Source organism: Ahaetulla prasina, chromosome 2 (genome assembly GCF_028640845.1).
Source record: "Ahaetulla prasina isolate Xishuangbanna chromosome 2, ASM2864084v1, whole genome shotgun sequence".
Classification (NCBI taxonomy): Eukaryota; Metazoa; Chordata; class Lepidosauria; order Squamata; family Colubridae; genus Ahaetulla; species Ahaetulla prasina.
The window spans coordinates 244,786,480-244,810,091 of NC_080540.1; the positions used below are offsets into that span (position 1 = coordinate 244,786,480).

General features: G+C 36.6%; 1 protein-coding gene across 4 annotated transcripts in view; it reads right to left on the minus strand.

Moving 5' to 3' along the window:
• MEGF10 (multiple EGF like domains 10) overlaps positions 1-23,612 on the minus strand; it is a 124,661-nt gene that overhangs the window by 23,868 nt on the left and 77,181 nt on the right. For 3 of the 4 annotated variants that reach the window (XM_058166469.1, XM_058166471.1, XM_058166468.1), the window contains exons 10-16: positions 20,280-20,454; positions 19,275-19,395; positions 16,407-16,570; positions 15,062-15,164; positions 7,470-7,616; positions 3,767-3,901; positions 2,246-2,374 (exon numbers count right to left, since the gene is read on the minus strand). In XM_058166469.1, the coding sequence (XP_058022452.1) occupies positions 2,246-2,374; positions 3,767-3,901; positions 7,470-7,616; positions 15,062-15,164; positions 16,407-16,570; positions 19,275-19,395; positions 20,280-20,454 (974 nt within the window). The remainder of the gene's footprint in view (positions 1-2,245; positions 2,375-3,766; positions 3,902-7,469; positions 7,617-15,061; positions 15,165-16,406; positions 16,571-19,274; positions 19,396-20,279; positions 20,455-23,612) is intronic. The other variant, XM_058166470.1, reaches the window with a different exon arrangement.

A 23,612-nucleotide genomic window follows, 5' to 3' on the forward strand; every position in this document is an offset into this window, starting at 1 on the left:
TCGAGTGCACTTTAAGGTGTTGGTTACTACCTTTAAAGCGCTCCATGGCTTAGGGCCTGGGTACTTACGGGACCGCCTGCTGTTACCACATGCCTCCCACCGACCTGTACGCTCTCACAGAGAGGGACTTCTCAGGGTGCCGTCTGCCAAGCAATGTCGGCTGGCGGCCCCCAGGGGAAGGTCCTTCTCTGTGGGGGCTCCCACCCTCTGGAACGAACTTCCCCCGGGTTTACGCCAAATACCTGACCTTCGGACATTCCGTTGCGAACTGAAGACACATCTTTTCATTCGCGCGGGGCTGGCTTAAATTGATTTTAACAAATTTTAACTTCTTAGAAATTAATTTTAAATGGGGTTTTTAGCTTATTATATATTTTACTTCTCAGGCTAATTTTAAAATAAGTTTTTTAACTGCATTTTAAATTTGTATATTGTACCGTCTGTTTTATTCTTGCCTGTACACCGCCCTGAGTCCTTTGGGAGAAGGGCGGTATAGAAATCAAATAAATAAATAAATAAATAAATAAATTGTAGGAGAAACCGTCTTTTTGCCTGCTCTATTACCAGCCTTTGGCAGAGCCTACCTCTCATCCTTTTTGGATGCCACAGAGGTCTTAACATGCTTATCATGCCTGCAGTCCTTATTAGAGGACAAAGTCTGGTCTCTGGTCTTAGTGGATGCCAAACCAGGTAAATCAGAAGGGACTGATCCAGCCCCTGTCATATCATCAGCCCTGGCTTTCTTGCCATGCTTAGATTTCAATAGGGCTTTAGGCATGCTGGTCAGCTCAAACTGTTGCCAACAGAGAAATTTCTTTCAAAAAGAAAGCGCAGAAGCACTCAAAGACCAACAATCGCTGGGCAATAACAGAGGGGCACAGGTAAAGGACAGTTGTTCATCAGTGTGGCTGTCAAAAAAGGCACGAACTTGCCTCCCTGTCTGCGGCTCTAGCCCTCAGCGATATTTCAAACAGCGCCTGAGAAGCTTAAAAGCCCCTAATGCGCTGTGCTGCAGTTTCCAGGGAGCTCCAGTGCAGCCTCGAGGCAGGCAAGGCGTTTTGGGAGCGCACAGCTCCGCTAATTGAGCTTTAAAAAGGTCAGACGGCCGTGAGCTGTCAAAAATGGCTACCCAACTCACACCGGTTCAGCGCAGCAGCTGTCAAAGAAAATGGCTTCCCTGCTGTTCCTGGGAGCAGGGACTTCCACTCCTCGACCCCCTGCTTTAGTGGGGAGTGCTGGACTCCACTCTCAGCCTGTCCGGAGTGCCTGCTACTCAACAGGAGGCTTTTCTTCGATCTGACAGCAAGCTGTCAAAGATCACCACAGGGTGGTGAAGCTCTCACCGGGGAAAAAAGTAACAGAAATTCAGCGCTTTCTCTTTCTATCAGGGAAAGTGCTAATACTCTCAATATACAACTAAAAAACTTGAATGCTCACTCAAAAAGTAATATTCAGGCAATATTTGAAGGGAGACCACCTTGACACGTGTGTCCAGGTTGAATGGACTGAGTCAAAGGCTGGGGAACCCTAGCAACAGAGGCAGAGCTTAACGACTTTGCAGACTCAGTCCTCCAGCTGAACACACAAAGTCAACCCATCCTGGATGCTGTCTCCACCTTGAGGGAGAACGTAAAGTTGTCAAGGTTGGAGATCCCTGCTCTAATGGACAACCATCTTGTTCGCTGAACATTCTGGTCTTTCTCTGAATTTTACTTATTAGTTAGAAGCTGGTCAGTAGGTGGAGAACACACAAAGGTACATTTTTTTTCAGAAAACGTGTGAGTCTACATATAAGAAAAAACTTGTATCTTGGAGAAACTTGATTTTTCTCCAAAACACTAGGCATGAAGGAGAAAAAACCCACACTGTTTTAGTCTGTTACAGCTGTGCTTGTCTTTATACACTTATCAAGGACGGTCTCATATTTTCCTGGCTCTTCTTTGTGATAGTTTCCATGGATAAAATACAGGAATGTTTTTATTTATTTGTACAGCAAATACTTAAGAGCTACTGAATTATTTATAGAGTTTATATGGGTGGCGATGTTGTAAAGTTTGAATTTTTCAAACGCGGCAAATGCACATGGCATCTATTTCAGGCACTATTAGATATGTAAATAGAATGAGATAAATTAGCCATGCTGCTTTAATCATTTTATTTGTGTAGGAAAAGTTTTTATGAACTAAACTGTAATGAAATATGCCCCAAATAGAAACTTCCCAAAGAAGGAAATGCTAGTACTTACGCTGGGAGCAATCACTACCAATCCAGCCAGGGTAACATTGGCAAGACTTGTCAATTGGATTACAAGTTCCATTATTTGTGCATGTGCAAACCCCTGCACAGTTCTTTCCAAATCTTCCGCTGGGACAAACTATACAAATAAAATACAAAGGTCATGAATATTTATGTTTTTATACTTCTGCCTTGGTGGCACAGTGGTTACAATGCAGTATTGCAACTAACACTGCCCACAGACTGCAGTTTGATCCTGACAGGCTCAAGGTTGACTCAGCCTTCCATCTTTCTGAGGTCGGTAAAATGAGGAACCAGATTTTGGGGGCAATATGCTGATGTTCAAAACCACCCAGAGAATTCTCTAAAGCACTATGGGGCATATATAATAGCCATCATTATTGCTATTGCTATTTTTTATTTTTTAGATACTTCTATACTAATAGTCAGATGTCAATATTGTTTTTTTTCCTATAACCTTTGTTTTTTCCATCCATTTCTCTGGTTTCCTTCTCTTTATCTCTGTAGACTTCTCACATTCTCTCATTATCCAGGACTTCTGTTTATATCTTCATTCTTTTTACCTGCTTGTTTTGCTGTGGTATATTCACCAAGGCCCTTTCCTTTTAGTCCTTGTTCTCATTTAGTACTCAATAGTCTTATTTCAGTAAGTAAAAATACCATATATGGAAAACTATTTCCATGACTTATTTTTTGTTAGCACAAGTTAGCCAAAAAGTAAAAGGGTCTGGAAGCATTTTTTTCTGACTAACAATCAACTTTCATGAGCTGCAGTTCACTCCATCGTATGATAGTTCGGAAAGAATTTTACCAGACTCCACATCATGATGATGATGATGATGTTGATGATGATGATGATGATGTTGATTGCCACAGGGTGAACCATGGTTTTTAAAGGATAAAGGGAAAGGGAAAGGTTCCCCTCGCACATACATGCTAGTCATTGCTGACTCTAGGGGACGGTGCTCATCTCCGTTTCAAAGCCGAAGAGCCAGCACTGTCCGAAGACGTCTCCGTGGTCATGTGGCCGGCATGACTCAACACTAAAGGCGCACAGAACGTTGTTACCGTCCCACCAGAGGTGGTCCCTATTTTTTCTACTTGCATTTTTACGTGCTTTCGAAACTGCTAGGTTGGCAGAAGCTGGGACAAGTAACGGGAGCTCACCCCGTTACACGGCAGCACTAGGGATTCGAACCGCTGAGTTGCTGACCTTTCAATCAACAAGCTCAACGTCCTAGCCCCTGAGCCACTGCATCCCCCTTTTAAAGGATACTTATATGTATTTAGATATAAATTTTATATATAACATAGAAGATGATGCTTGAAAATGCAGAACCACCATTTGGATCTAATTTTTTGACTGTAAATAATAGGCTTCTATGTATCATTTACTGAATGAGGCTAAGCTGCTCAGTAAAGCAACTCTTACAATGATTTGTACAAGCCAAATAAATGTGTTATAAAGACAAAACTGCAAACAGTTGTTGGCATTATTTGGTGATCCTACCTTCATTACAGAGAGCGCCAGTAAAACCAGGTAAACAGTCACATAGTCCTGTCACATGATGGCATGGGCCACTGCTGTGAACACACTGGGGGCAGGCCTGGTTACAACGATGTCCATAAAATCCGGGAGAACAAACTGAAAGAAGAACGATGCTATCATATTCACCTTCCACACATACTTATCTAATCTAAAAGAACTGAGCTGAATTCATTTGGAGAGATTTAGAAATACTGGAGAAGTTCTAATTTATGTAGATTTGTTTCATACAATTTCATACAAAGTTGAATCGCCATATTATATTTATTCTGACATTATGGACCTATGTTTTTTTGTCTTGGCAACATTATGAAAATAATATACTACTGCTTCTTTCAGGAGTTGTTTTCAACTTCCAGTGATTTTCCTTCAAGGTAATAACTATTCAAGATTTAAAGGCAGCTTAATACACAATGAATTTTACCTAAAATTGCTGTTATTTTTATTATAGTGTCACTGTATATAAAACCGTTATGCTCATAATTAAATGTTTCCTTGTCATAATTGTCACTACAGTTGGATAGTTTAAATATTTTTCTCAGTGCAAGAGCAAGTGCAGACAGCTGCATGCTGCTGTTCGTGTTTGTTCCATTCATGATTTAAAGAAAAAAATTATATTCACTCTTATGCCAGTCCTTTTTTCAGAGTGAAGGAGATGCCCATTTGGATTGACTGGGGAAAAAATAAATTGTTGGGTAGAATTTATTTCTTTATAAATAAATTCTTTTTATTTATTAGAATTTATTAGAAATTTCTTTCTAATATTCTGGCATTCCTTTAAAGGACCAATCAATATATTAACAAATGTTTCAAGTTAAAGGTAAAGGTAAAGGTTCCCCTTGCACATATATGCTAGTCATTCCCAACTCTAGGGGACGGTGCTCATCTCCGTTTCAAAGACGAAGAGCCAGCGCTGTCTGAAGACGTCTCCATGGTCATGTGACCAGAATTACTAAATGCCAAAGGAGCATAGAATGCTGTCACCTTCCCATCAAAGGTGGTCTCTATTTTTCTACTTGCATTTTTTACATGCTTTCAAGCTGCTAGGTTGGCAGGGGCTGGGACAAGTAATGGGAGTTCACCTGTTACATGGCACTAGGGATTCAAGCGGCTGAACTGCTGACCTTTTAATCGACAAGCTCAGCGTCTTAGCCACTGAGCCACTGCTCAGTTATTAAACAGCAATTAACATTTACAAGGCTAACTTTTGCCTTTATATTTTTAGAATTGTCTAGAAGTCAACCAAATGTTTGAAATAGGTTCCTTAAGAAAGAAAAACAAAGCATTCCAGTCACATCAAATTTTCACTAAAAAAATGCCCATCCATAATTTTTCCCTTCTCTCTTCATGCAAGTTAGCTACAGTTGTATAAACATCATTAGTGCAACTATCCTTTTAAATGAAATATTGTCCCGAATATACTAAGAAGTTATCCTGTCTCATATGTAATAAAAAGAGTCTCCAGGCTATGTCTATGTTATAATGCCATTACATCGTTTAATTTATAGCGCTTCAGCATTAACTGAATGATTAAATCTGAAAGTCATTAGAGATGGTAACAATTGTTGTTAGTCTTGCAAACTATTCATGAGGACGGCTCCCATGCAGCTGCAGTTCAATTCAATGGGGTTGATGTGGGAGTAAATTTGATGGATTAAACATCTCATAGATAAAGGGATGGTTTAACATCAACCACTCAGATTGTTTTGTTAATTAAGAAGTACCAGTTTCTGTAGCTTAGACTACTACATAAATTATCATGTCATGAGTCAGATTCCAATTTATAATAACATAAAACGTTTAGAAGAATTAAAATGATAATATAATAATGTCATATTTTTCCAGCATTCAGAGTGAGGATATAAATATCCTCTCACAATGTATGATAGCATGATAATATAAAGATATAATAGATTACAGAAGATGTCCATTCTTTAGTAAGGTTTTATGGATACTTTCAGAAAAAGTTTATGATTAAAGTTAAAAAAAAATATAAGTTGGGAGGAGAGAGCATAGAGACATCAGAATTAGAGCAGAGAACAGTAACTAGATAGAATGGGAAATAGATAATTAAATGTAAATCAACACAACTATATTATATTACATACATAATATTACTGTATATTATATATTATATTAATGCAACTATATAAATATATTAAGAAATAACCCCGAAGGTGTGGTTTTAAAATAGGATTTATTGCCATTATTTTGTTTCAATTGGTTCTTCTTAAACAGTATCCTCTTCCATTTCCATTATTGGGATTGCTTTTAAGTATATAATTATTACTTTTTTTCTACTTTAGTTTTTTATCATATATTTAAACCTTTTGCTTCAAGTTGTTTTTAATAAGTAAAGAAATTAATTATAAATGTAGGCAATCAATAAGCAAACAACTTTTTCCTGTTTATCTCTTCTAGGTGGATTCTACTTTATTTATTACTAGCTGATAACCCGGTGTTGCCCGGGTATTTATGTAACCCAATCCTTACAGGCTTTTAAAAGTATATGTACAGTATACACATTATAAAGTAAACTCATACACAAACTCACCGTAAGTCTTTGGGCCCCACCCCCTGTCCATCGAGCTGCCCACGGCCAGCGGTAACCACCATCTGGTGTCCGGCAGCATTGGGGCTGCGTATGGCTGGCCGCCATGGTAACAGACTGGGCCAACACCCGTCTGGCGGCAACAGTCCTCCTTGCCATCTGGAATGGCCCAGCGGGTGGCGCATAGCTGCTGCAGAAGGCTGATGGGGCTGATCAGCTGGGCGGCGCAGCCGCTATATTTACCCCAAGGGGTGTTAGGGGTGTCTTACCCCCACAGTATTTTTTTCCAGAACGCTTAAGGCGTTCCAAAGTTATGCTGGAACACACACACACACACACACACACACACACACACACACACACACACAGCCATTTATAGATATATTATAGATTGATTAAATAATATTTATATGCTTTATTTATATTATTTATTAAATTTATATACCAAATGTATATTTAGTATACATTTTACTAAAAAATTTTAAATAAAAATCAATCAATTTTTTATTGATTTCTTTTTTAAAAAAATAAATTAAGTTTTTTTAATTGGCTTAAAGATTTTGTATCTTTTTTGTTAGCTATTTTAAAATAAAAATGTGGAAGATTTTGGACCCAGATTGTTGGGGACAATATGCTGACATTGTAAGCTGCTCAGGGAGTGGTCCCTGGTACCCAAAAGGTTGGGACCACTGCTGTAAAGCACTATATGTCTAAGTGCTATTGTTATTACTCCTGCTAATGCAAGTAGCTACAAAAATATGCAATTTATCAGGGAGTAAATAACTCATAATTGTTATAAACCCCCAGGATGGAGCTACCAAATAAACACATTTTTTTCCATCAGCTTTCCTATGGGTATTGTACTATTCTGAATAATTTATCCAATTTAACAGAAGGCAATTAATGTACTTCCTCCAGGTGTGTGTGTGTGTGTGTGTATAATACATAACTATACTCCTTTTTAACATTGGTTTATTTATATGATATATTTCCATATGAAAAAGTAGTTAGATTACTAACTCAGCATATCATTTTACAAGAATGTTTTTCTATCATAAAATAGCTAGCTTATATGTTAGTATTATAATCATAATGAACTAGGAACGGGAAACTTACTTCTTTGACATGTAGCACCTCTGTAACCAGGTGCACATTCACAGATTCCTTCATCTGGAGAACATGATGCTCCATTTTTACAGTAACAGGACAATGAACAGTTTGGACCCCAATGTCCTTCAGCACATACACTGTCACAATGTATACCTGAAAACAATCAATATATACAGTTATCAATAACAATATTAGAAGATCAACAAAACTACCAGAAATAAAACAGTGAATGAAACATAATGTAAGTCTGAAGTTTCAGCATGATTTCCATAGACTTCAATGCACCTACTAATCATTTGTCTGAAATGATGGAGGGTTTCCTGCCTGGGCAGGGGTTGGACTAGAAGACCTCCAAGGTCTCTTCCAACTTTGTTGTTGTTGTTGTTGTTGTTGTTGTTGTTGTTGTTGTTGTTATTATTATTATTATTATTATTATTATTATTATTATTATTATATCAAGTTATGTGCTAGACCAGTGGTCTCCAATCTTGGCCACTTTAACTTGAAGTTAAGTTGGAGTTAAGTTGGAGACCCCTGTGCTAGACTCTATGCCCCATATGACTATTTCTTTCTATCTAACGGCCAGCTAGCAAATTGCAAAGCAAATAATGCTAATCTGACCAAAAAGGAGCATTGATGTAGAGATTATTTATGTATATCTGATTATTTACTGTATTTTAAGACACAACAAGTAACTATTGGGTCCCTGTGATTAAACAAAGCTTCTTGTTAAAACAGGGACAGAATGAGCTCAAAGTAGGGAGAAAGGGGGAGAATTGCTATAAGAAATAAGAATCCAAAATTATTGGGTGACCAAAATAGATAGTGATGTGCTATTTAGTTGATGCCAATGATGGAATCAATTGGGTTTCAGATCAAGACCGACTTATTTTCAACAGTAGTTGAAATTGCTTGTATCTGCAATTTATGAATATGTTGTCTTAAAGCATTATATAATCACAATATATTGTGATTGTATTATCTTTTGAATAGCTTAAATATCCCAGTTTAATCTATTAGAAGGGCAAAAATTAAATAATTTTAAATGTTATTTATTTAAAAATATATACATTGGGAACACAAAAAACGTAAACAAATAAAAGTTCACTTGATTGTGCAAAACAAGTCAATGGAACTACATTGACTTGTTTTCTTTTACAGTTAACAGATATTTTTATTTTTATTTTAATTCTCTTTCCTTTTCTTTTTTCCTAGTAGAGTAAAACTAAGAAAAAAAATCTCCTTTCAGCAATCCATATATTAACTCTTATGGGGGTTGGGAACAGAATCCTGTTAGGAAAATATCTTTCTTGGTTAGAATAAAGGGGAATGTAGGTTAAACCTATTATGACCCAGGTCTTTTTATCAAATTTGCTAGAGAAATAATGACAGAAATAACTGTGGTGGAAAATGAATCACATTGAAATTTGACAAGAACTCAGAAACTAATTTTATACAGGATACTGAACAAGTATAAAGGGGCTATTTTTCCCGATTGAATGAAAATTTGAATGGACTTTGAATTGACTGTCAAGACATAAAAGAAGTTGCACCATCAACCTCTTGCAAGCTGATTCTTGTCTAGATAGCTCAGTTTTCTGAATCAAGTCACAAAGAACCGTAACTTATTTTTCAATAGCTTAAAACAGACATTTTCTACTAGAATTCAGCCACCTATATTTGCAAATAAATTAAATTCCTTGTTGAATCTACACTGGGTGTCATTAGATTCACTGAAAGCTATGCAAACATCATACCTTAAAAAATTGACTGTGCTGGTACATTTTAAAAATATTAAACTTGGACGTAGAAATTAATGTACATGAGTTTGAAATAAGCAATTTAAGAGGATATTTTTCTACTGGGACCAAACAAAAAAAAAGAGATTTATTTCAGAGATTGTTTTCTCACTCTTTATGTTTTCATCCAATGTATTTTATCCAATATAAATATTCTCTTATTTCCCATCTCCCAAAATAAATCACTATTAAATGTAACAAAATTTATTTTTGAGTAGACAGGTTAATTTGATTTATTCTGTCAATAAATTAAATAATTTAGTTTTGGTTAATACACAATATGGTATGAATACGTTTTAAATACATTATTTGTTAGTTTAATAATCTATGGAAATAAGAGAAATTAAAGTGAAATAGCATTTACGATTACACTTGTTTATAATCCTAAATTACTGTTTAGCAAAATAAATATTATCTACAGATGGTTTTAAATTAGTGTGTTCTTCTTTTCTCCTTTTGTGGCCCAACAGTGAGAATGAGACTGGGAACCTCTATTTTTATTTTGCCTAAAATCTAAACTGTGGTTGACATTAACAACGAATTGTTATAAACAAATCAGCTTGTTTTTAATGTGATTTCTTTTAAATAAAAATCTTATATGGCTAGAAATCACAAGGTTGCATAAATGGATGCAAAAACTTCTCTGATCATCCTTATAGCTCAGTGCAATCTTACCTGTTAAACTGTTCTTACTATAATATGACTGTATATCTGACTGGTAATGAAAATGTATTATTTTGGTACACATGCAGAGCAATTATTTCCCTGATGAATTGTGTTCTTACATATGCCTTTATTAATACGTGTGTTTAACTAAACACTGCTAAAAGAATTAGGAACACAAACAGGAAAAGGAACATATTTGTCCACATTCTTGTTTTGAAGGCCACACGTCAGCAAGCAACTCTGTCTTAATGTTTAGATATTTCAGCCCCCAGATCAGGGGTCTCCAACCTTGGTCCCTTTAAGATTTGTGGACTTCAACTCCCAGAGTCCCTCAGCCAGCTTTGCTTTGCTGGCTGAGGGACTCTGGGAGTTGAAGTCCACAAGTCTTAAAGGGACCAAGGTTGGAGACCCCTGCCCTAGATGACTGCATGACTACTTGGCATAGAAAGCTTTTACACTAAAAATTACACAGATGCCTTTTTTTTTTTTTTTTGGATAAACCTTGAATATTTACTGCAAAATGCATTTTCCGAAAACAAAAGAATTAATAGCAAATAAGTCCATTAATTTCATTCCTGATGAACAGATCGGCCAGGAAATTTTTTGCCAGGAAAATGGACAAAGGCCTCTTTTATAGCCTTTGCAAGTTGCTAGGCAATAGCAAAATGGTCATGATAAACTTCAGCTAAGCAGCTCTGAAGAAATCCTCGAACTCGGAGAACTATGCCAAGAGCTTCACTTTTAAATTAGCATTCCTGTAGCACATACAATGGTGTGAATGAAGGGAATGGTTACTTGGATAATATTATTTATCCCGCTATAAAATTTGTAGTCTACATGTAGTCTATATAAAAAAAATATTTCATATATCTTAGCAATAATAGTAATATGGAACACTGTGGTAACATTGACATGTGGAAAACCAAATCTCTGTCCTGTGTTGTTGGGATCTAGTAAATGATCCATGCTGACAGCTGCTGGAATGCATATTGAATGATATTTTATATATTTGCTCATGTTTCAAAGGTACAAACAAGTCAAAGGAAGGCCCTCTTCACAAGCAGTAAATACTGGGATTGTGCAATACTTTGGATTCAAAGGCAAGAACATGCTTTGCAGTGTGCAGGATTGCAAATGTGGCATCTGTCTACATTTCCTTTAACCAAACATATTTTTTTCCAGGACTACAAGGAAGAGCCTACACTAAAACAATAGACAAATATCTATTTTTCTAAAGCAAACTGTGAAAATAATTGCTCTGTCAAAAGGAATAGAAATGTTAAAATTAGAAAAAAGAAAACCTATATTGAGTTTGATAGATTGACTGACCCACACTCAGGATTGTTAAGTGATTAGGGACTAGGATTGGAGCTGTTACATCAAAATGCTGGAACTTCCATCATGTCCTATTTATCTATACTATACTATATTATCATTAGATTTTGATCGTACTTTTAGCAAAATTGACCCTGCTCTTAGCAGGGAATTCCACATGTATCATGGGTATGACTAAGACTAAAAACCTAGCCATCAGTTTAGCTATATCACTAAAAGGATTGGATAAATGTCTTGATTGCACAAAGCCATGATTGGTGAGAGAAGTCAATATTTATGATCTGTTCTTAATAGAATATTAAGAAATATTAATAGAATATTAAGAACCGTGATAATAGAATATTGAATTGAATGTAAAAAGAATAAATAATAAAGAGCATGAATTCATTAATGAAATGAAATAAAAGAATAACTATGTTGTGTGTCTGTGAAAATAAGAAAAAGGCAAAGGAGTATCATTGTAAGATGATATTGTGTAGTGGAATTGAGGAATATATGAAGAGAAGTAAAAGTATAGATTAAATCATGAATGGAGACAAATAATATGGTATATAACAGAAAATATGAAACTGTGTTGTTTAGTAGTGTTTCATATGCAGATGAAAGTTAAGAATCCATAGCTCATTATAATTGTAGGTGTTCTGTTGAATTTGGGAAATTGTCCAATATTCTAAATGAATATTATTTGAGGAGAAATGATTCTGCTAAGTGACAGGAACAGATTGATGGGAACAAGAAGAGAGTGAGCAGAAAAAATGATAGGACCTTGTTTCATTGACATGGTTTACATCGGGGTGCTTAAATCTGGTCCGCAGGGCCAGCCTGAAAATAGCAAAGGACCAGCCCATAGTGCCTCTGTCAGCCAAAATGGGGCACGGGGGCTGTGTGAGGCCCACCATGCTCCATTTTGGCCAGCCAAGTGCTGCAGGAGGCTGGCCAGGCCAAAACTGGGACCGGGGGGGGGGGGCTCGTGTGGCCCCTGCACCCTGTTTTGGCCAGCCAAGTGTGGCAGGAGCCTGTCCAGGCCAAAAACGGGGCACCCTGTTTTGGCCGGCCAAGTACTGCAGGAGGCCATCTAGCCCGAAAACAGGGGGGGCACATGCCCCATTTTGTTCAGCAGGATGCTGCAGAAGGTATCTGCCCCATCTTCCCCCACTCCACTCCCTGGCCAGCACACGGAGGAGAAATACAATGCTGATCCAGACCTCGAAGAAATCCAGTTTGACACCCCTGGTTTACATTGATAGATGAGAAAATGAATGTAAATCTAAAAGCATATTTAATTTGATTGTTTTTGATGAAAAATTGATAATTACTGAAAGATATGTGAGTGATAAATGTCTGAATGTGGAACAGGCTATATTCTGATAGTGTCAAGAGAGGATATCTGGAAGTGAACATGAAATAAAAGGAAAGACAAAAGAAAGCAGAATGACTGTAGAACAGGAGTCAAAGTATACAAAGGTATTAGAAAAAAGAGAAATTTCCCAACAGTATTAATTAAAAAATGAACAAACAGAAAGAAGATGTGGAAGCTTCTCTGATGTGAAATATATCAATGAGAAGTATAAAAAATATTTCTAGATTGGGTGAATAGTGAGGGGAAAGAGACTATGAGCAATAGTACATAAAAGAGAATAATTGTGAAATTAAATTAAATAAAAATTATATAGATAAATATTTGCAAAGATACACATAAATAAAATTAAAAGAAACATGAAAAAGAACGGTTTTGGTTTAAATAAAAACTTGTTTGGGAAATGGATGAAGGTGGCTAAATAGACAGTCTTCAGCAAAATGAATGGAATTGAAAGATAATAAAATGAAAGAAAGAAAAAAAACATCTATTCATGTGAACAAAATAATGAAATGACACATTTACATTAATTAAGAGACCCAGTAAATGGAAAGCATATTTTCAGAAACAGCTCTATAGGATACCATCAGAAGAGTTGTCAAAATTAACTTTGTAGATATAATACTGATTTTTTTTCTGCTAGCGAGATTTCTAGTTATGATAAAGTTCAGTATGAGCCTTTTTTTTCTATCTTGTTAAATACTCTAACCATGCAATTAAATCAAGATATTTAACTCTAGTAATTTTTTCTGTCAAGAGGGTGATAGAAATATATTTTAAAATACTTGCTAATAAAAATAGAGTGGTCCAGTTTTAGTAACATGGTATATAGTAGAACCTCTGGTCACAAACACTTCTGACCACGACCAAGTGTTCTGACCAAAAAATTCACACACACCCCAAAAAAAATTTGTGACCGATTTCCCTTTCCACGCCAAGGTTTTTTTTGTGAACGCCAAATTTCCAAAATTAGGTGCGGGCCACGACCAAATCGGGTTGCGACTAAAGTTATGGAATGAATTATGGTTGTGACCAGACGTTCTACTATACTATGAATCTTAAATGTCTAGAGTAAACAAGCTTAGAATAGATCTAAGAATCACAATTTGGAAGCAACCCTATCACAATAGCTATAATATAACATTTGTCCATATGCTTTTTTTTCTGATTAATCTGAGTTTTTTTCTGATCAACTTGCCATACCTTTCTAGTTTGACTCTAGGTACCAGAGGCATAGTCCCCAGAATACAATATAACAGAGGCTGGAGATTCTGGAGAATGCAATGACATCTTTAATTTGGGTTTCCAGGTTGTACTGAGATGGATGTCCTTGAAACACAAACAATACCCTTACCAGTCAATGAAGATTCTCAGTCATCCAAGTAGAATTATCTGAAAGTTGACTGCCTGTATTTTTTTTTATTTGGTTTGACATGTTTCATTGCCCATCCAAACCGTTTTGCAGTCTGAACAAGTTAGGGGAACCTGAGTTGGCAGACAGTTGTTAGAATGTGCCAACTCCTAAAATTATTGGGGCTATTGCCACATCAGGGTTTCTTCCCCAAAGTGCATGACAATATGCTGATGAAGATTGTCAATCATTCAGGTAGCACTGTGTAAAAATTGAGTCACGGCAACTGGACTTATTTTGTGTTGGTTTGAGATGTTGGGGAATGAAATGTCTCAAACCAGCAAAAAACAAGTTCAGTTGCCTTGACTTAATTTTTAGACAGTGCTACTTGGATGATTGACAATCTTCAGATAATACTCTACCAGGATATTTTTAATATTTTGTATTCTTACAAGAATGGAAGCAATGAAATTTCAAAACTCCAGCCACTGCAGTATGCAGTAGCCTATTAATACAGATGCTCATCTGTATACTATTCAGAAACATATGAAGTAATTTACAACATTTTGTATATGCCTTTCAAATATTACATTGTTGCAAAGAAAAAAGTTTTGTCTGTGACTTATATTATGGAGAAAAAATAGGTTTTGAAAGCTAGGAGTCGAAAGCAACTTGATGGCACAAAATCAATCAAAGGGATTCTGTCATGATAGGTTAAAGGCCTACAATTACTTAGATAAATTTATTCCATTCCAGAGAATTACTCTTATCTCCAGATGTTCATTTTCTGAGAAAGGTTTATGCCAGGGGTCTCCAATCTTGGCAACTTTAAGCCTGGCGGACTTCAACTCCCAGAATCGATTCTGGGAGTTGAAGTCCGCCAGGCTTAAAGTTGCCAAGGTTGGAGACCCCTGGTTTATGCAATTAATCTGAATTGCACCACATATATTTGGACTCATTGTGATTAAAAGATAATCTATCCTAAAACTTTCATATATTGATCAAAATGCTATTAATTTACCCAAGGGTAGCTAAGCCGAATCAAAATTTGGATGGCACTGTCCTATTGTTGCAACAATTTCAAATTTACCTGACCACCCTGGGAGGCAACGGCAATAACCTGTTACTGGATGACATCCATCTGCATGACTGCAGTCACAGCGCTCTGAACAGTCCAGGCCATACATGCCATCCTGCCAGGAAGAAAATGAAATGATGTGAAATTTATTTTAGTGCAGTTAACATGCAAGCCTTACATTATTGACCTAATAAGAGATTCGATTTGTGAATGAAACATATTTCTTTCTTCATTCATTCCCAAATAGCGTTAACACCGAGCTCATGAATGAGGTGTTCTGCATCAGGGGTCACCAACCTTTCGGACCTCAGGGACCACTAAATTCATAATTTTAAATCATGCAGACCACTAATATGATCTGCCTAATGACCGGCTGGATGGGGGTGGCTAGGTTGTCATGTGACTGGGTGGGTGTGGCCAACCTGATGTCACTCACGTGGAGGGGCGCCTTACCAGCCTCTATTCGCCCCTCCCCTCCCAGCCACTCCTTGCCTCCCTGGGCTCCTTAGGGCCCCAACAGGAAGCAGTTGTTGGAGCTAAGCAGCTACCATGAGAAAGTGTTGGCAAAACAGCTGGCTCAGTTCAAATTGGATCTGACCAAGAAGGAGGCTCAGCAGAAGCACCTCACTGAGGTCCACGAGCATAGGCTTTCCAAGCAGAAGAAAGACCTGCAGGAGTGCAAGGCCAGGTACCAGCACCTGGAGGCTCAGCGGGCTGAGATGGCCAGCCAGTTCCAGGCCATGAGACAGTCCCACTGGAACAAGGCCCTCTGGTTCTTCGCCACCAGCGGCACTTCATTCTAGCTTCCTTCCAGTAGGAATTTCTGCCCCCCTCCAACCCACACAAAAAGATCCCAAAGGGAGAGACTCTCTAACAACCATTCATTGCATGTATCCAGCCCAGGGACCATAGTTTGAGGACCCCTGATTTAGTGCAATATAAAAAATGCAAATAATTTTTCTGGGGACCACCAAAATTTTCTCACGGACCACCAATTGGTGACCACTGTTCTACATTGTTTATACTTCAAGGTGAGTGTAGGAAGACATGGAAAAATTACTTCAAACTGGAATATCAAAGAACAAATTTGAAGTATCAATATGATGATAGACTAAGGATGAATCAAAAGCTGTGCCCTGAAGATATGTCCTCTAAAAGGGATGGGATAACATCCTTATGCCATAGTTAATAGGTTATATGGACAAACTGTTAGTTTACATACTGCAATATCTCTGATAATATGGACATGTTTTAGTTAAAAATACAGCATCTAATATTGTAATATTCAACACATTTATCAAGGCATTGTATTATTACAATCTCCAAATGAAGTTTTGAGTGGAATCTGCTATATTACCTGACAGGGGTATTCACATTTTTCTCCTCTCCAACCTGGAGCACAGGTGCAGGTTCCATCCAGAATATTGCATGCTCCTCCATTAAGGCACTGACATGTTAAATTACAGCCAAGACCCCATGTCCCACTAGGACAATTTATAGAGCAGTCCACTCCGTGCCAACCTGACACAGTAAAAAGAAAATGCCTCTTTTCAGTATAAAGTTCTAGGATCTTATTTGATAAGAACAGCTGAGAACTGATAAGGACTTTTTTCAGGTTTTGAATAAGAATATATATTTTTACATATATTATTCACTTGGCAGAATTATAGGAGGATGGCTGTGTTGGTCTATGGCTGCAAAAAAATCAGGAGTCAAGCAGCATCTTTTCCACCTAGCCATTGTTATTAAAATCCATAAGCTTTTGTGAGCTGCAACTACATAAGTTGCAACTGACTTCACAAGATGCAGGTATTGATATTACAAATGTCATTAAGCAATTTAAAGCAAGAAGTTGTAAAAATATTGTTGTTGATGAGCAATAGCTCTACAAATGAAAGTTAAAGAAATGTCTAAAACTTAGAAGATGAATATTTTTTAGAAGACTAAAGGCAGATATACTTTTGAAAGGGGATAGAATACAAATGATGGAAGGAATTGTTTGTTTCCTTTTCACTCTTCCTTAATTCTTTGGAACTGAGGTCTGCTAATTTGTACAGCTGAATAAAGTTCCAATCAATGGAATCATACCTTTAAACTGAACCTTGAACTGAAAAACCTAAAGGAATTACCAAACTGAATTAAATGCCATCCGCTCAGAATCCTGGGAATAGGGTACTACATTGCATATTCCTTTTACTTGGTGGAATGCAGCAATAGTCTATTGACCTAATATAGTATGAGTTCCTTTTAGGTAAAACTGGTCTTTATTTATGCTTGCACCAGAGTGGCCAAAATATATCAACAACTGAATGCTATTATCCTAATAATTAACAGAGAATTTGCAGCTGGCGTGCATAAAATTGCAATTGATTTCAACTTATTCCATCTCTATCTTTTACTAAACAGAAGAGTTATACAAAGGCTTCAACTGACCAAAGCTATGATGGACAATATCTATGCATCCATTTAGGTGATAAACATGGTAAGCAGTAAAAAGAGTGAACTGAAATAAAATGAAAAATGCAAAAGTAAATGGAAATGTTATCTGTGCATTTACAACTGAAAAAAAGAGAAACAATTTAATCATTCTGGATAAAATTCTGATCTTGAGCATTGATGAATACATGCACAAAGTGAAGATATGGGTTTAGTTATGAACAAAATTGATAGCACATATGCCAGAAAGTAAAGATTGGTATCATTTAGGTTGTTATATGGCATGTAGGTAGGAATCTATAGGTGAGTAATACTTGTGATATTTCACAGTGACTGGTGGCAATAAAAAAACAGAGATTAGTTTGAGAAAAATTGTGAAACTTGTGATCAAGGGGTTATACTCGGGGGGTCTTCTTTTGTGAAACACAGGAAGTGTGCATTCTTTATTGCCGAGCTTGCCTCATCAAGTAGCTTCCCTTAAGATCCAAATAGTTCTGATTGTGTTAGTCTTCCAGAAAGATCAAATTACTTCTGAGGCATTGGGGCTGATGTGTTAATAGAACATTGCAGCATTGTTGTTTTTATACTTTTTTTATTGTGAGATACCTGGAATCATGGATGGATACAGTATATATTCAATAAATTAATAAGATTCTATTAGACATCATGAATATAGGAGTAGGGAATGGAATAAAATGGCAAAATACAGAAAAAGTGGTTGGGTCATTCATAGATGAGTGATAATCAGTGGTGGTATTCAGCTGGTTCTATCCGGTTAGGAAAAACTAGTAGTGGCGGCTGCAGGAGGCTCTGCCTCCCACCCGCCCGGACGTCATCACATCCCATTTTTGACGTGCTGCACATGCACGGAAGGCTCTGCACATGCGCCAAGGTGGCACGTGCATGCAAAGCAAGTGTGCACGCTCACATTTGTGAACCAGTAGCAAAGTTAGTGAATATCACCCCTGGTTAGTATTTAAAAATATGCTTGTTTCAAATATGTACTTTAAGCTTAAATCTATTCATACATTTACAAAAATAGGGAATGGATCAACAGCATAAATGATTTAAATGTTTACTAAGAAAGACTTGGGAAAAAATAGCCAAGTATATAGAAGTGATGAGGTGTTCTAAATCTGGGATTATTTGGCAGTGTCAAGAATGGATGTTATGGAAGAAGTGGACATCAAAGAAATGATGAAAAGAGGAATGGAAATAGAATAACTGATATGCATGAGAAAAATGTATGCCAGGATGATGCAAACAGTAGAAACTATATCGAGAGAAAGCTAATTGCAAAATAGGTAGCCAAAGAGATTAAGGAATAAATATTATTAAAAGGCAGAGAAAACACACAGGGATCTTGACGAACATTTTTTAAAAAAGATTTTGGAATGATCAAGAGGAAGGAACCTGCAGTGGAATGCACAGAATTAAAATGTGAAAGTTAATTTTGAGAGTGCCGGAAGTAGCAGCACGGTGTAGTTTATGGTCGTCATTCCTTTAAAAGTATTTAATATATTATATATAACTTCTGAAGGCAAGTCGTTCCAGAACAATTAATAAGTGGAACGACTTGCCTGCAGAAGTTGTGAATGCTCCAACACTGGAAATTTTTAAGAAAATGTTGGATAACCATCTGACTGAGATGGTTTCCTGCCTGGGCAGGGGGTTGGACTAGAAGGCCTCCAAGGTCCCTTCCAACTCTGTTGTTACGTTATGTTAATATGTTTTATTAAAATGTTTAATATGAATTTCATAGTACCAAAATGTAAGTTAGGTCACTTACCAGCTTTGCAGACACAGGAACCATCCACTGGGGAACAAACAGCCTCATTTTTACAGTTACATATAGATGAACAGTTTATTCCGTATGTTCCAACAGGACAAGGAATAGAACAATCAGAACCCTAGACCGCATTTGAGAAAAGATAAGAAAAATGCAATGTTAAGGAAAATGATTTAATTAGATCTTTAAATGAAAAAATATATATAACCATATCAGTGTAATGTGTTCCCTAGTTGGGTAATGAAACATCTGAAAGATGATAGTACTTAGTTGGGTAATGAAATGGCTGCAAGCAATCACCACCAAGGCTCAGAGATAGATAGATAGATAGATAGATAGATAGATAGATAGATAGATAGATAGATAGATAGATAGATAGATAGGAAGGAAGGAAGGAAGGAAGGAAGGAAGGAAGGAAGGAAGAAGAAGAAGAAGAAGAAGGAAGGAAGGAAGACAAAAAGATAGATAGATAGATAGATAGAAAGGTAGGTAGGTAGGAAGGAAGGAAGGAAGGAAGGAAGGAAGGAAGGAAGATAGATAGATAGATAGATAGATAGATAGATAGATAGATAGATAGATAGATAGATAGATAGATAGATAGATAGATAGGAAGGAGAGGAAGGAAGGAAGGAAGGAAGGAAGGAAGGAAGGAAGGAAGGAAGGAAGGAAGGAAGGAAGGAAGGAAGGAAGGAAGGAAGGAAGGAAGAATTTTTTCTTGGCCTAGTGTGATTGGACACACAAGGAATTTGTCTTTGGTGCATATGCTCTCAGTGTACATAAAAAGAGAAGATACAGATAAAGATAAAAAGAGAACATCAAGAATTCCACAATTCAACCCTGAGCTCCATATATTCTCTTTTATTGAAACGAAGATGCCTTAGCTGCACTCCTGTGTGTTTTGAAGCACCTCTTCTGATGGAATGTCATAATCCCAGGAGGGACTATAGAAGTTGCTTCTATCTTCAAAGGCAGACAACCAATGAAATAACAATCAGAACTATTTACCTTAAATCCTGGAGCACAAATGCATTTTCCAGTCACACTGTCACAGTCAGCACCATTTCGGCAATTGCAGATTTGTTGACAAGATTCACCATAGAATCCTGGGGAACAGCTTTCATTACAAGAGAGACCAGACCAGCCAGGCTTGCAAAAGCACTCTCCAGACATTGGGTGGCAGCTGCCAAAAAGGAATGATGGATAAAGCATTTGGAGAGAATATGATACCAAGAGCCCAATGAAGAAAAATGGACGCATTATATAAAGGATTTCACACAAAGAAGTTATTTAGAAAAATGCCCTGATTTGGGCACAAGGAGTGGGTGGAATTAGAGGACCGTGCAGTCTAATATTAATTTACTACAGTATTAATACTCTACTAATAATAATAGCACTGACATATTTTATGTTTTAAAACAAAATCAGTGCTGAGAAAATCTACTGCTTAGATATTATTATAAATACATTTATGATTAAGTTTTCGGATGAAATATGGCAGGTATTAGCCAAATATGTACAGGGAATCCTCAATTTATGATGACAGTTGAGCCCAAAATTTATGTTGCTAAGTGAAACATTTGTTAAGTGAGTTTGCCCCATTTTACAACTTTTCCTGCCAGAGTTGTTAAGTGAATCATTGCATTTATTAAGTTAATAGCATGGTTATTAGGTGAATCTGGCCTCCCTATTGACTTTGCTTGTCAGAAGGTTGCAAAAACTGATCGCATGACCCTGGGACACTGCAACAATCATAAATATGAACCAGTTGCCAAAGATCTGAATTTTGATCATGTGACCATGGGGATGTTGCAGTGGTCGTAAATGTGAAAAATGATCATAAGTCACTTTTTTCAGTGCCATTGTAACTTTGAACAGTCACTAAATATTCTGTTGTAAGTCGAGGACTACTTATAGTTATATCCTATAAAATCAAATGCAAACTCACTGATTCAATATTTCATTACCTTGGAATGGGCTACCATGAAGATTAGGAACATAATGTTGTATTCTGATTGTTTAAAATAATAATAAAAATGAAACCCTATTGAAATACATTATTAGATTATCTTTATGAGTGACCTCTCCCCAATATTCAGGAAAATTAGTGTTTAAGTTAAATGTATGTATGTATTTCTATCCCACCTTTCTTTGAAACAACAATTATAGAACTCCCTTGTTCATGTTTTCCCCACAAAAATCCATGTGAGGCATGTGACGAGCCTGAAGTTTCTCAGGATGCTTCCAAAGTTAAGGATGGATTTCAAAATTGGTTTCCTGAACCTGGGCCAACCTTTTATTAACTATACCATACAGTAGATTTCTTAAGAAAAATAATAGCTTCAAGGAATGTATTCTTGTCAAGACTGCAATAAACAAGGTTTAATCACCCACTTTATGCTAGCTGCAACCTTGTAACTATTCTCCAAAATTTATTCATTTTCCATAAAATCTAAACCAAATTCTAATTAACAGATACATAATTTGACCTTGCACGAACCTATGAGCTTTCATTTAAATTCCAGTAGGTGTTTAGTATGCAAGTTTTATATTTTTTTTACTTAGAAGCAGTGCCAAATTGCTTTACAGGGGAAAGGTCAAGGGCACTCTTATAGCCTTCAAGAATGTTGATATTTTAACTTCCATACCTGGTGTCGGGCCATCTGTTCCTACCTGAAAACAGCAGTTTTATTCAATGTGCAACCACACAGCTGTTATTTTGCAACAAATGGAACCATCAGCTGTGCTAAAATGTATGTGCCAAGACAGTAAACACAAGGACAGTTCTGTGGTCCTCTGGCAGGAAAAGCACTTAGCTTAACTCTCACCAAAGGGAAGCCTTAATATCCAGATCAATTATATTTACAATAGGCAGCCTGTTTAAAGATGACTGATCACTGATTGAAGTAATATTCCCTAAGGGATTCCGAAAGGGGGGGAAATGTACTCAAGTCAAGACATATTAAATGAACGATGTCTTTTCTGTGTGTTTTTTTAAATGCCTCTTTTCAATGCCCCTAACTCATTTTGCCAGTGTAATTCTTTACAGTGAGCTGTTCTTTATCCCTATTATTGAACTGCAGTCAATCAATCCCCAAGATATCACTTTTCTTATGAAAGAAACACATCTGTTTGTGTGTAAAACATGTTGTCAAACAAACATATAGAAAATCAAAAGGGCATGGTTTCTCTTCTTCGTCTGTGTTTCAAATGTTTTAGAAGAAAAGGCCAAATTATAATTTATTGCTATTGTTATTATTTAAAATACATTTGTATCAACTGTCATTGTGGCCTTGTGGCATATTAGACACACATTATGCAAACCCAATGAAGCAATCCAGCTCCCAAAACCTTCATCTAATCTCAGTTGGGGAATGTTGCTCTCGTTCATATTTTGTAGAGAAGTTATATCTCTAATAATTAGTATCTATTGACAAAGTGTATTTTAGGTTCCAGTCAGAAATTTAAGCAAATTCTGACTACTAGTTGGGACAATAATACTTCACTAATAGAATAGGATTTTGCCACTTATTCTCTTTTTAGTCATGCTCTAACCCAGAGGAATTCAACTGGGTCAAGGCCAGATATTTCCCAAGCACCATTTCAACACAAGAGATGATGTCACTGACCCAGGACTAAAACCTATGTGTCACTTCGGTAAATGTTAGGTTGCTCCCAGGCAGAAGTGCTTTGAAAAACTCTTCCCTGGAGCCAGCACTTAAAGGTGCTTTTAACAGGGAATTGGCTCTTAAGGAGCTTGATTCAATCACCCTTTATCTTCTCTTTCTGAAGAAAAAAAGCAGAGGATGCTTGGAAGTGTTTTCAAGAGTAGCCCACATGGGCTTCAGAATCATGCTTTTTATTCTTAATATTTTTTTTTATTTTTGCTTTAAAAATAAGGAAAACATCTGTATTATTTTAGATTAATGAGACATTATATGGTAACACCTGACAGAACTTTGGAAATAAATCATAATGAATTATTGTACTTCAGGAAGTTATTATAGAATAGGATAGAATAGAATAGAATAGAATAGAATAGAATAGAATAGAATAGAATAGAATAGAATAGAATAGAATAGAATTTTTTATTGGCCAAGTGTGACTGGACACACATGGAATTTGTCTTGGTGCATATGGCCTCAATGTACATAAAAGAAAAGATACCTTCATCAAGAATCATAAGGTACAACACCTAATGATAGTCATAGGGTACAAATAAGCAATCAGGAAACAATCAATATCAATATAAATCGTAAGGATACAAACAACAAAGTTACAGTCATACAGTCATAAGTGGAAGGAGATGGGTGATGGGAACAATGAGAAGATTAATAGTAG